This window comes from Accipiter gentilis, chromosome 16, assembly GCF_929443795.1.
Source record: "Accipiter gentilis chromosome 16, bAccGen1.1, whole genome shotgun sequence".
In the NCBI taxonomy this organism is placed as follows: Eukaryota; Metazoa; Chordata; class Aves; order Accipitriformes; family Accipitridae; genus Astur; species Astur gentilis.
In genome coordinates this window covers 19,784,616-19,798,201 of record NC_064895.1, presented here as the reverse complement: position 1 = coordinate 19,798,201, position 13,586 = coordinate 19,784,616, and the positions used below count along the sequence as shown (strand labels likewise).

The 13,586-nt window shown below is 52.0% G+C and overlaps 1 protein-coding gene across 2 annotated transcripts; it reads left to right on the top strand.

Moving 5' to 3' along the window:
• Window positions 1-3,054: 3,054 nt before the first annotated feature.
• Window positions 3,055-11,400, top strand: OSR1 (odd-skipped related transcription factor 1). Of its 2 annotated transcripts, XM_049819090.1 has the most exons (4): window positions 3,055-3,203; window positions 3,331-3,390; window positions 8,919-9,611; window positions 10,170-11,400. In XM_049819090.1, exons 3-4 carry the CDS (start codon window positions 8,965-8,967, stop codon window positions 10,303-10,305), a joined length of 783 nt encoding a protein of 260 aa, XP_049675047.1. In that variant the 5' UTR covers window positions 3,055-3,203; window positions 3,331-3,390; window positions 8,919-8,964; the 3' UTR covers window positions 10,306-11,400. The 2 variants fall into 2 exon arrangements, with proteins under 2 accessions (XP_049675047.1, XP_049675046.1); XM_049819089.1 differs by having other exon boundaries at window positions 3,055-3,390.
• The last annotated feature ends 2,186 nt before the right edge of the window (window positions 11,401-13,586 follow it).

The following is a 13,586-nucleotide window of genomic DNA, read 5'->3' as shown; positions in this document are numbered from 1 at the left end:
CTCAGGGGCGCTCCCCGTGCCCCCTAAGTCTGCTCCGCAGGTGGGGCACGGAGCTCCGGCCCCGGCCCCGGCCCCGGCCCCGGCAGCGGCGAGGCGAGGCGGCAGCGCTCGGCGCCGGCCCCGGCGCTGCGGGAGCGGAGCTGGGAGGCAGCCCCGGTGGGGTGGCGGGATGCTGCTGTCCGGGATGCTGCTTCCCGGAAAAAAAAAGGGGCGCACAGCCCGGGGCGGGGGCCGGGGGGGCTTCACCTTGCAGATACGTGGGGCAGGATGGGGGCGGGGATGGTTTTGGGAAGCGGGTACAGGTGGGAAAGAGGGATCGGGGCTCCGCTCTCTCCAGTCACCCCACAGATTTCTCTTGAAACGAATTGGGTTTCGCTGTCACGTCTAAATCCTACAAACGTGGCTGGCTTTGGGAGCAGATGCCTTCACTTTTTACGAGTCTCTTGAAGTTGTAACATTCCTAATCGACAGCAGATCGTCGCTGTGGAAAAGCGCAGCGTATTCCCTGCGTGTCAGTGCTAATAGTGGTTTTGTATCCCGTTCCCGGTATTAGGTTCCCCACCGTTACAAGTTGACATAATGCAAATTAGCAAGGGACATCATAAAGATCCATCCGAGAATAAAGGTTTTGGAACAGCATACCCTTCATAACTTAAACACCAGATATTTAAACCAAATGCACTTAACAAGACAGTTAACCTGAAACGTCAGGTCAATCGCCAGTGGGTTGACAAGTCCAAATATTTCTATTTTTTAACAAATACGTAAATATCAGACTATAAGTTATCCAGGCAGCTTTCAGCTACAGCTTATAAGCTACAGCTTATACTCTGCGATAGAATAATATCCCAACGACCCGCTTTGATTAAAAACTATTTTCGCGTGGGAATAATTTTCTGTGTCTCCCTCCCCCCTAGTCATTGCGATCTTCTACTGCCTTTTATTTCGATGTTTAAGTATTTATTTCGGAATGATGGTTTCTGTAACTGGAAGTGTTGTGTTTGTTTGTTTTTTTTGTTTGTTCCCTTAAGGCAGCACGTGCAGGTATCATTGCTGTTGTGTTTACCATCTCAACTAATCTGCTCCTTCTCTAGAGAGAATTGCGATTTTTGTTTTACTAATACACGCACCCACCCCCAGCTATACCAACATTATTCCTCTGGGAAAAGAGAAATCTGCAGTTAGAAGAGCATATCTCCGGTCTGTTTCTTGGTTTGGGGACACTTGGGGATCTTACATTCGTGTTGTGACAACAGAACTTGAAAACTATTTTTGAAAATGCAAACTTATTCGAAGGCATCAACTTACAGCATCGGGCACAGGATCGCACTCTCGACATTTCGACCCCCAGAACAGGAATAAAAGTGCTAGGTTTTGGGTTTAGGATTTTTTTTTTTTTTTTTTTTTTGGGGGGGGGGGGAAGTAATAAGAAAGAAAGAGAGAAAGAAAGAAAATAACAGCACGAAATAAGAGACAACTGAAGAAGCCGGGATGAGGGAACGTCTTTGCTTCGCTTCTGCCTCATAAAAATGCCACTCGTTTGCAAAAGGAGGGAACGAAAATCTCTTCGCCTGGCCAGAGCAGTGAGCAGTATTGGACCCCAGACTCTCCCCAGAAATGGAGATGTTTGGGGCATGAAATGGCAGGGCTAGGGCTTACTTCGCCACGCTACTGTCGTGTTCATCAACGCTTATTCTGCAGGATGATAACGTAGTGATTGCTGGTTGCCGTTTTGTTGATTTTTTTTGTGTGTGTGTGTTTGTTTGTTTGTTTTTTCTTCGGAGATGGGCGAAAATCAGTGTAACAACGGCAGTGACATGAACAATAAAAAACCACATGCGTGTCCCTGAGCACGGTACCATGTTATCCTGACGGATCTGTCTTCGCTAGCGTATTATGTTACCCTGGTTCCTCGGGACAATGTAATACACCCAAGCAATTTTTCCCCCTTCACGGATCTAAAGGAGTGTGAATGGATGGATGAATAGAAAAACAAATAAGCAAGGAGATTATGGCCTCAGGATTAATTATAAAGCACATTTAACCTTTTTCTTTCGAGGGTTGTTTTGCTTTGCCTGCTTCTCGCCCGGGTAGTCTGACTCCCCCCAGACCTAAGCAGGGCTCTGCGGCTCCCGGTCCGCGGAGGATCCGCGGGACTTCGCAAGCCGCGGAACCCCTCCCGGGCTGCGGTGAGAGACCAGACCGGCCCGGCCCGGGGGAGGAGGGACAGGAGGAAGGCACCCAGGTCACGGGCGCTGGGGCGGAAAGCGGGGGCCAGGAGGGATGCTGGGCCGGGGGGAGGAAGCGGCTCGAACCGGGGGTGGACCCCTCGCAGGTAAGCGGCTCCCGGGATCCTCTCGGAGGATCTCCTCAAAGAGGGAGAACAACTTGCCATCCCAAAATCCTCCCAGAGGGATCAGATCCCTCCCTCCATCCTCCCCCCCCCCCCCCCTTTTTTTTTTTTTTTTTTTTTCCCTTCTCTTTTTCCTCTCCCCCTTTCTTTCTGCCTTTCTCCCCCTCCCTCCCTGGGCAGGTCCCGGTAAGTCCCGTCCCGCGGCTCGGCGGGGAGGGGGCGCAGCGAGGCCGGCCAGGAGCGGAGCTGCGCGGAGCGGCGGCCCGGACCGGCGCAAGGCAGCGCGGCCGCGCAGCGCCGCCGGGGGAGCGCGCAGCCCTCCGCCGTGGCGCAGCGCGGAGCTGGACGGGGGGGGGGGGGTTGTGTTCTCCCCCCCCCCCCCCCCCGCACCTCCCCCGGGAAGGCCGCTCCGCCGCGGGGGGCCGAGGGTAGCGGGCCCCGGGGAGATGCCCCGGGGGAGGCTGCGGGAGCGGGGCGGGGGGGCGGGGGGGGGGGGGGCGAGATCACACGTTTGCGGGCTGCGAGCCCCGGGCTGCTGCGCCTGCAGGAGAAGCGGGTTGAAAAGTTGGTTCTTCCCAGCCAGAAACTTTCTCCCCGCGTGCGCATGCCCGGAGTGTGGTGGGAGGTTGAGGGGGGGAGCTGAGGGGGGGGGGGGGTTGAAATAAGGAGGAGGCTGGAGGGAAGGGATCGGTTCAGTGTGAGCTCGGCTGCTCCCGGGCGCGTTTGCAGTCCGGCACGGCGCCGGGAGCAGGAGGAGGGAGAGCACCTCCGGCTCCATCAGCCGGAGCACCTGGACACCTGGCCCCGCTGCTCGCTCGGATCTGCCTGTACCCGCTGGAGGAGCAGTGGGGTGGGGTGGGGAGAGAGCTGTGCCCCCCAGGGCCAGCAGAGACACTGACCTAGCCCAACCTCTCCTTTTTCTTTTTTTTTTTTTTTTTTCCTATTATTTTTTTTTTCCTATTATTTTATTTTGCCAGCTCCAATTTAGCCCAGGATCTTTTAACTGCTGCCAGCGGTGGAGCACAGATCGGGATTAGGTAAATAAAAAGAACAACTCGTTTTGTTTGATTTTTGTTTTGCCAAGCCTCGGGGGTGGGGGATATCGATCCAAACACCTCCTTTTCTCTCCCTCCTTTCTTTCTCCCCCCCCCCCCCCCATCCCCCATCCCCTCCCACCATTCCCTGGACGGTGCAGACCAAGTGGGGAAATAGTGGTTCACGTGAGGAGGACTGTTCTCCTTGGGGCGGGCGGAGGGCTGGGGGGAAGCCTTCGCACGGGGCTCGGATATTTTGATGCTATTTAAGGATTTGTCTTCCCCTTTCAAAGTTGTTTATCCCCCCTTGCGGAGGAGCTGTGTTTCTAACCCGAGCTAAAAATTACACATACGAGCTGCAAAACAGAAGCCTGGACGTCCTTTATGGGCTTGAACGTTCAGCTTCTCTGCTCTCTCTTCTTTCCTTTTCTGTTCTTTCTTTCCTTCTTACTTTCTTCCTTCCCTTCTTTCTTTCCTGCTCCATTTTTAGTGCTTTAGGGTCCGAGAAGCTGCCTCTGTTTCCTCCCAAGGCCACAGCAGAAATGACTCTGATGTTTGTATTTGTCTGAATGGTTCGAAACAAGTTCAGCGTAGGGAGTGCCTGAGCTTCTCCCGAGGCCGAGCCTATAAAGTGTCAGTGCAAAGCCGAGGATTAGGGTATAGTTGTTATAGTTGGCTTTTGGGAGGGAAACTATAAAAACCGAGCGGTTTGGAGATGACCGGAGCGCTGCGGGACTCGTCCGACAAAACGCGAGCGGGGCAGGAGGGCGAGAGCCGTGTCCCGGACAGGTGCACAGTAGGTCCGGTTTAGTAAGTCCGAAGCCAAGCGAGGAAAGAGGGCCAACCCCTAAACCAGCGCTGGGCTCGGGACCCCACGGCGTGGGGGCACCGCGCCGGGAGCCCGGCTGCGGGCCGCCGGGGACGGCACCGCCTCGGCCGGCCGGGCCCGGCCGTGCGGCTCGGTGCCCGGCGTGCCCCGACAAGGTTTTGCCCTCCCCCCCTCCACCCGTGGCCGTGCGTGCTGTGGCCGTGGGAAGCGAGGAGGACAGAGAGAAGGAATCCTGCCTGCCGCCGGGAGAGAGGGAGGACGATTTATTCGTGCGCAGGGGAGGGAGGCACCGGCCGTTCCTCTAGGGAGAAAAGCGAGAATGAGCCTTGTGCTGGGGGCCTGCCCGCACCCGAGGGGATTAAACACCACCAGCCCCTCCAAAAAAAAAAAACCAACCAACCAAAAAAAATCCTCCGAACCAACCTAAAACCTTGAGCAGGGAGAAAATTGAGGAGCCTGGCCCCTGCGGCCGCCCCGCCGGCACCCACCCGCGGCCGCCTCCCGCCCGGCGAGCCGGCCGTGGGGCTGCGCCCGCCCCCGGCCCTCGGAGCCGCCGTCCCACCAGGATCCGGACCCGGGGATTCGGGTGTTGTTGTTGTTGTTGTTGTTTTGGGTAAAGGCTGCCCCGGGAAGCGTAGGGATCGCTGGTGCAGTCGGAGCCCCGTTATTATGATTATTGGTATTATTTATTATTATTGAGAGACTAAAATCCGCCGCATTCATCCGCGTTCGCGATGGTGGTCTAGAGAAACTTGTCAACACCGATTTCGTGATAAAATGTGAATGATGATTTTATAAGGGTTGAGCGGAGATATCCAAGGCACATGCTGGCTGAGTCCTTCCAGTCCTCATTAATGTTAGCAATTAACTCTTTCACGCTCAATTAGCCCCGAATAAACCTGCTTTAATAGATTCTGCACACTTCATTAATATTTTGAATAAATCTGTGCTGAACAATGCACTTTATTCCTCAAGAGCACCACGCTCGAATAATGCGGAGCGAAAGGGCAATTTTATTCCCTTTCCAGTTAGTTTCCCAAACACAGATAAATTGTAAGCTCTATTTCCTCGCTTAAACTGATAGGAAGGGAAAATCTCGTTCCCCTCAAAGGGGACAAAATAAGTGGCCGACCTGGTGGCAAAACGCTGCACACCGATGCTATGCAGCCGAAAGGACAGAGCTGCCAGGCTTTAAAGGATTCAGGCAAAACAGGGGGACTTTTTTTTGACAGATGAACCTGATTGCTGTAGTTTGAGGCTGTCGCAAGAATGCAGCGTTTTATGCCCGCTACTTTATCATGTTTGTAAAAATAAGCAACGTTCTCAGGGTAATTTACCTCCTCCATTCTTCCATGTGGAACTAATTAGCAAACCTCATTATTTATGAGTCAGGTATTTAATGTAACAAATATCCCTTTCAAAGGACACATCGGAAATTGATAATTCAAGGTAGAAAGGAAAAATACCGACTAGCCACAAGATTACTTAGAAATCCATTTAATTTCGCCCCTTGCTATGCTACCAGCAAAAAGCCGGGTGGATTTTTCTTTTTCTTTTTTTTTTTTTTTGGCGTATAGGGGAGGTAGAATTTAATCTGGAAGGTTAAGATTACAATGGTGTTAAAACAATGGCAACTGGACAATAGCATTACCGTATCTTCAGACAGGACAAAGGGTAAGAAAGCTGGAGACAGATGTAGTCTTTCAAGTTTATGATCCTATTTTGCAGGGTAAATTTATCTTGGCATGAGTGGTTTTTGTTTCAGTCAGAACACAAGTGGCTTGTTCTTAATTACTCACCGAGGTAGTTTGTGTTAAAAAAGAAAACCCCGCACAGTTTTATTGTGATGGGGGAATTCAAGCAGAGAACTCGCGGGGTCTTCTTCTTTAAAAAAATAAAAATAGAAAAGAAGCCCCGATAACGATCTGTTTACATGAAACAGAATTAAAGGTGGAGGTGACACCGAAATCAAAGAAACATTGATCTCTCTGCGGGCAAGCGGGAGAGCGGGGAGTTACTGCGCTGTGAAACACGTTCGCTTTGATGTCCCGGAGAGAGGGGACTTCTTTATGAAATACTCTGCTCTTCATCTATATTTTTGACTATCCCGGTCGCACAGAGCAAAAGTGTAGCTTACATTTCTGGAAAACTGCCAAGAAACTTGTAGTAACGTGAACACTCTGCTCCCACCTCCTCTTTTCTTCTTTTTTTTTGCTCCTCTTTTTTTTTTTTTTTTTTTCCTCTTTTCCTTTTTCCCTTGCTTGCTTTCTTTTTATTTTCTTTTTCTTTTTTTTTGAAAAATAATCGAACTGCTCTAGCAAAAAACCGTGGGCGCAATGGATGCTATTATGACCCGACTGTATTACTCCCTGTTTTCTGTCCCCTTCCTCGTTTGGGAAATCGAAAGAGAATTTTTAAAATGTTATCGAGCGGGAATTTACCCAAATTGACATAGTAGATTTTTACTTATGTATTCCATATGAAACGTTTTTTAAGTATAGGAAGAAAGAAAGAGGGATAAGCCCAGAAATTAACTCAGTATGCAATAGCATGTTTCATGCTTGAGAGATCTAGGGCTACCTAGGCAGGAAAATAGACACGGAGCCGTTGTGACAGACAGAAAAAGACATTTCAGGTACCCAGACAAGAGTGTTTTCCGTGCACTTTGTTCTCGGGGTCATCGATTGAGGCATTTGTGCTGCGAAGTGGACACGCCTAGCGTATGGGCAGCACTAACAAAATAAAAAGCATTTCCCCAGCTGAACAACAGAACAGTCTGCTTGGTTCATTGGCCATAAACAGTTAAAAAAAAAAAAAAAAAAAAAAAAAGAAAAGAAAAAGGAGAGGGATGAGAATATAATGTGTGCATTTTTCAATCAGCCACTACCAGAAATGTATCCAATTAAAAAAGGCAAAATGTCACAATCTCTTATTCTGGGTCATTGCGATGGAATTCCTCCAAGGTTTGGGTCTCTCTTCCTGCTGCTGATTTATGTAAAGCGGTGTGAAAGGTGGACCCGGCGTATAGAGCTGCTCAGAGTAAGCTTCTCCCTCTCACACCCTCCCAGCCGCAGCTCCTTGGTCCAGGCAACAGCCCACATATAAATCAGATTTGTTTCCCTGGTCTTTAGACCTCTTCCACCACCAGTTTCCACCCCCCCAGCCCTCCAGCCCCGAGGGACAATTACTGCTCTGCAGCACTTTGCTGCTTCCTTTTCCCCAAAGGGGCTTTACTCTTCAGGTGGGCATGAACTGACCCTCTGGGCTGAGTGCCGTGAGGATTCTGCCGGGACCCTGTGGGGATCTTGTGGGGATCCTAGAGCGACTCAGCAGGAAACCTGTAGGGGATGTTATGGGAGTCCTATGTGGATCCGGTAGGAACCCCGCAGCAAACCTGTGGGGATCTTACGAGCATCCTGTGGGGACTCTACAGGGCCCCTATGGGGATCCTGCTGGAAACCAGCCCTACTGAGGGCAACTCCTGGAGTTCGCTGGGGGGAAAGAGCGCATCAGCTATAGGCTGCAGAGTAAGAAGGAGACTCCCTGGGCTGCAGGGATGCGATGCCTCTCAAAGCCATGGGTGCTTTCTCGCACCCACAAAGAGGGGAAGCTACTAACCACCCCTCCCCACCACCAACCCTCAGGAGGCATCTCCTGCCAAACGGTTGACAGCAGCCGGGGCTGAATTTGCAGGCAGGGCCAGATACGCCTTCGTGCTGCTGCCTGGTAGCATTTTTCCCTCTGCCTTGTGGGGTGGAACGGGTAGGGATCTGGCCCAGAGGAGAGGCTGGGGGCTTGGCGGGACCCTGAAACACAGAGCAAAGTGGTGGCACCCATCCCAGGGAAGGGCTGCGGCCCTGCGGCCCTGCAGCTGGTGGGCTGGGTGTCCCCACGGGAAAGGTCCCTCCAGCCCTCGCCTTTTCGCCTTTTGAAGGGTTCTAATTAAGCGATTGCCTAGATTAGGATGTGGGCTTGAAGCCAGGCACTTCCCCCTGGGGAGAGCAAATGGCACTTCAGATTTGTCACCCAAACTCAGCATTTTCCCATTTATTTTTGCAGTATGTAAGAGGGAGGGTTGTTGGCTGGTATTTCCCCCCCCCAAAATTTCGAGGATTTTCTTTGTTTGAATGAGGCAGGACATGCAGTTCTGAGCACGCAACTGCCTCCACCACCCCAGAGGCAGAAGCTTGGCTGATGCCAGACCGCAGGGAGCTGAGAGACCCAGGGGGAGCTCTCTCGCTGCACCCCCTCCCCACGTCACCCCAAGGGTCAGGGCTAGAGGCAGTTTTTGTGGAAAGACATAGTGGGCAGTATCCTACTATTCTCTAAAGGCTGAGGGTGCCCGGGAAGGCATTTTAAATTACGCGGGAGAAGCCTGAGCTTTGTGGGCCAAAACAGCATCTCTGTGCTGTCCCTCTGCAGAGGATCATCGGATGTCTACCTAGCACAGGGATGCTGTTGGGAGGTGAATGACTGTGGATGGGGTACATTTGTGTGCGAGGGATGGGGAGAGGGAGAGTCTGAAGACCTGTGGGGATAGACTTGCAGCCAAGAGCTGGTCAGGCCTCTCCAAGACCGAGGCAGCCTCCTTCTGTGGCTTTGGAGAAGGGCGTTAATAAGGGGTGAGGTGAGAAATTACCTCTGCCTTTATCCTCATATAAATCCACCTCTCCCTCTTCCCCCCTCCACCTTTATTTTCCAGATCTTTTCCTCCCCTGTTCCCAAGATCCTCCTCCTGAGCGGCCACCATGGGAAGTAAGACCCTGCCGGCCCCAGTGCCTATCCATCCTTCCCTCCAGCTCACCAACTACTCCTTCCTGCAAGCGTTCAACGGGCTGCCCGCCGTGCCCTCTGACCACCTCTCCAACCTCTACGGGTTCAGTGCCCTGCACGCCGTACACCTGCACCAGTGGACTTTGGGGTACCCTGCCATGCATCTGCCCCGCTCCTCCTTCTCCAAAGTGCCCAGCGTGTCAAGCCTGGTGGATGCACGGTTCCAGCTGCCGACCTTCCCGCTCTTCCCACACGTCATCCAACCCAAGCAAGAGGCCACCAATGTGACCCTCAAAGCCAAACCACGCTTCGACTTTGCCAACTTAGCAGTGGCCGCCACGCAAGAGGACCACTCTAAACTGGGACAGGCAGACAGCCAGGGCTCACCCCCAGGGCTGGGGTCTTTGCTTGAGGTGACTAAACTCTCTCCAGAGAAGAAACCCACGCGGGGAAGGTTACCGTCCAAAACCAAGAAGGAGTTTGTGTGTAAATTCTGTGGCAGGCACTTCACCAAGTCCTACAACCTTTTGATCCACGAAAGAACCCACACCGATGAACGACCCTACACATGTGACATTTGCCACAAGGCCTTCAGAAGACAGGACCACCTGAGGGATCACAGGTAACAGCTCTTCTTCTCCTGCCCTTTTTTCTTTGTGTATCTGTACTCCCCCGGTTACTCTCCTACATTCATGAAGGTGCTTGTAAGAAAAGTCGTGTCCCTGGCCAGCTGGCAGTGTTCCCTCTAGGTTTTCTCTGCCCACTGAAGGCGGAGGAGCCCAGATAACTCGCTTTGGAAGAGAGGCCTGTTGTACTCACTCACTCTGCAAAAATGACTTGCACGCCCTCCTTCTTAGCTTCCACAGATGTTTTCATCCTCTGTTTGCACTGTCTTGTGTTTTCTGCCTTTGCGATCATTCAGAAGTGTCACGAAGACACGCAGCCTGATGACGCTGAAGTTAGAGAGGAGCTCTTTAACCCTAAGAAAGGCACCCTTGTAAGCCTCTGACACCCCCCTCTCTTCTTACAAACACACATACGGACGGTCGCCCGAGTGCCGCACTCCAGCACTCGGTCTCAGCAGTAGGTGTAGAAAGCTCTAGCGTGTTCTCCGTCAGGTAGCTCACTGCTGAGTTTAGGCCAGTTATTTCTGACATCTCAATTCTTTTTCTTTCCCTAGATATATCCATTCTAAAGAAAAGCCTTTTAAGTGTCAAGAATGCGGGAAAGGATTTTGCCAGTCCAGAACGCTAGCTGTCCACAAGACACTGCACACGCAAGTAAAGGAACTGAAACCTGCCAAACTTAAGTGCTGAATCTCCAACTTCTATGAACTTTTCCTCCCCTTCAGACTTTACACCAAAACCAGAGCAGAAACAAAACTTTCAGGATGGGAGCACTGAACTTTGTGTTTTGTTTTTGTTTGTACTTTAAAAAGAGCAAAATCAACACCCCACCTCCCCCTACCCAAGCAACTAACTTCCTAAGTCGTGGGTGAAAAGATTATTTTGCATTTAAAATATACATGAATGATGCAGAGAGTGCTAGCTGACTTGTGTGGCTTTGATAAACTTTATGCCAAAAGGTGGTGCTCACGTGTTGGACAGGAATCTCTTTAAAACCAAACAAAAACCCACAAGCACCCCCCACCCTCCCCCCATTCCCAACAAAAAAAACCCAAAACTGTAGCTTCCAAAAGTATTACTTAAAAAAAAAAAAAGAACCCCCAACCTCTTATTTTATACTTTTTTTTGACTGTATAAAGCTTCTTATTTTTACACTTCAGGAAATACAGAGAATTCCGGAAGACGATTAAGAACTGAAATGGTGGTTTCTCGTCACAGCACCATTAGGACAAGGAGAAGGGCAACTTGCAAATCTCATTTGCTAGTTTGTTTTCCTAAAAGGAGAAGAAAATTAATGTTTGGAAATGACCTATATCTCTCAAGTGGGGAGTCCTATCGTGCTAGAAAATGCATCCAGATCTTAGACCTGCGGGTCCCTGGTGTTCAGGACAAATCAGTGTTCATGGGACATGGAGACCTTTTTTTTTTTGCCTTGTGGTCTAGTGTGCTGTGAGGAGGTTTGTAACTTGTGGACTTATTTTAAAAAACCCGAAGGAAAGAAAGATGGCAATATGTCAAACTGACGGTATGCACAACGTGGTTTTAGTGGTACTTTAAAGTCTTCGTGCGTCCTGATGAGAGAGAACAAATCTCAACCTGAGAGCATATTTTTTTAAATGCTGGCTTTCTGAACAGTGTATTCAAATTAAGAGACATTCCAATAAGTTTTGTTTATTAAAAAAAAAAAAAAAGTTGTATGGCTGTTTGGCACTTTATGCTGATTATTGGTAATTGACATTTATCACTGGATTGTGTGTGTTTTTTAAGTATTAAAATAAATCGTTATTTTACAGGCAAGTCTGCATGGACTACATATGTGTTCATTTGGTTTGTGGTCTCTTCTCTAGCAAACCCTCTCTGTCAATATTCAGAACTTTTTTTTTTTTTTTTTGAGTTAACTCGGTATTTCCTCAGTGCTTGTTTCTACGAGCCTTGGAAAGACTGGATCTTTCCTTCACGCATAAGCTCTCCCCTTCCTAATTTTCTCCCCCCACTCCCCCTTTTTTTCCTCTTTCTTTTTTTTTTCCTTTTTAATATTTTTTTTAAGGCTGACAAAAGTAAACAGATCTGCAGGGAGTCGAATAATTTTGCTGCTAGTGCGGAAGAAAAAAAAAAAAAAAATCGCCTTGGGTAACTAAATCTTGGGTATTAGCTGATAAGATTAGGTGTCAGAAGTGTTATAAAACAAATCAGATGAATAATGGGCGAACTGTTGCTGCTTTCACAGCCCGAAGGCGCTGCGGGGAGGGCCGCCTTCGCACGCCCTTCCCTTCGCCTGTCAGGAGCGGGCATTTTTCCGTCTCATCTTCGGCCGGTTCAGCGCTGATTGGGGCGGCCTTTGATTCCCGGCAGCTGTCTTAGATCAGAGATGTTTACTCCACTGCGGAACGGCTCTGGATCGAGACGGGGGAGAGCGAGCTGGGAGCTGGGGGATCCGCCTGAGCCTTTGAAGGGCCTCTTGCCGTCCTTCCTCGGCAAACCTTAAACCCTCTCCCCCCCCCGTCACAAGCCAGTGTCTTCGCCCCCCGCTATAAGAAAAGCCTCCTTCAAGTTAGCAGGAGGTAACATTAAATTACGTCCGCGGTGACACCGGCCCTGCGCCGGCGGCTCTTGCGCTGCCGGAGCGGGGATGCTCTGACGCCGCAAGCCGCTCGCTCCGAAGCGGTTCCTTTCCTTAGAAAATATTTCTTTATTTGGGCAAGGAATCCCACCAAGGACGGGGAAAAAGTTGCAGTTGTAACTTATTTAATGGAAGGGGTGGGGGTGGGGGTGGGGGAAGAAACCTCTCGCCCCCTCTTTTTTACTGGACACCGATCCGAGCTCATGGCAACGAACGGAAAGGCACTTGCCGGCCGGGCGGCAGAGTCCGCCCTCAGCGTGGGAAGGCCGGTGGGAAGCGCAGGGTGCATCCAGCTCCGGGGGCTGGGAGAACGGGCAGAGCTTTGAAGCCGGCTCGCTTTTGCTTTGCTTCCCACCCGCCACTCGCTTTCCACACCGCGTAAAAGCTTTTGGGTTCGTCTTAAAAGGCACCCGAAAACCCCACCGCCCGGGACAAGCGAGGAGCGGCGGGGGGTGAAATCCCCCAAGCCTGCAGGACGCCTTGGGCTGCCCCCCCCCCCCACCCCCCCCCCGCGCTTCCACAAGCGTGTAGCCGCCACCGTGGGATGAGCGCGGAGCAGCCTTTTGCGCGGAGCCCGGCGGGAGAAAGGAGAATCCCTTTGCTGCCCCGGCCTCGCGTTGCCGATCCGGATCGAGCTGCGTTTTCCCGGCAGCGTCTCTCGGGGGCAATTCGCTCTGGCTCTGAAGGTGTCCCTCCCCACTCCCCCCTCCCGCCCCCCCCGGCTCCTCCGCTGGGGTTTAGCTGCATCGCCTTGCGCAAGCCCAGCGGGAGCGGCCGCCTCGCCCCGCGCGGGTGGCTGCCTGCGGAGCTCTCCTCGGGAAACGCCAGCCTCCCCCGCCAGCGCGCCGGGCCGTCCCCGGCTGCCCGCCGGCCTGCCCCGCCGCCCGGCCTGGGGCACCGCAGCCCGCGCCTCTCCGAGGAGGGACCTGCAGCCCCGAGCACGGACACGGCGTTAACTGTCGGCCCTAAGGGCTGGGTGGCATTTCTTCTAAAGGGAGATTCAGAGAGAAAAATCCCTGATCGGCTTCCCCCGTCGCTCTTGTGTCGTTCGTGGCACGGAGTGAAGGAGCAGGGATGCTCCCGGAGTCCTGTCGCAGAGGGAGAAAGCGAAGGGCTCTGTCGCTTGCAGCCGGTCGTTTTTCAGGGGTCGTGACTACGAGGCAGAAATCCGAGTTGGGTCCGAAGGGAGGGAGGGAGGGAGGGATGCAGGGAGGGTCACTCCACTGAGCCTTTCCCACGGTCGCTCCACCACCTCCTTAACACCGGGATACCGAAACACCCGTGGCGAGGTAAGAAACCGTGTCAGTTACTGGTTCCTGGGAACCATTATAACTGCGGGGTCGCGAAGGTG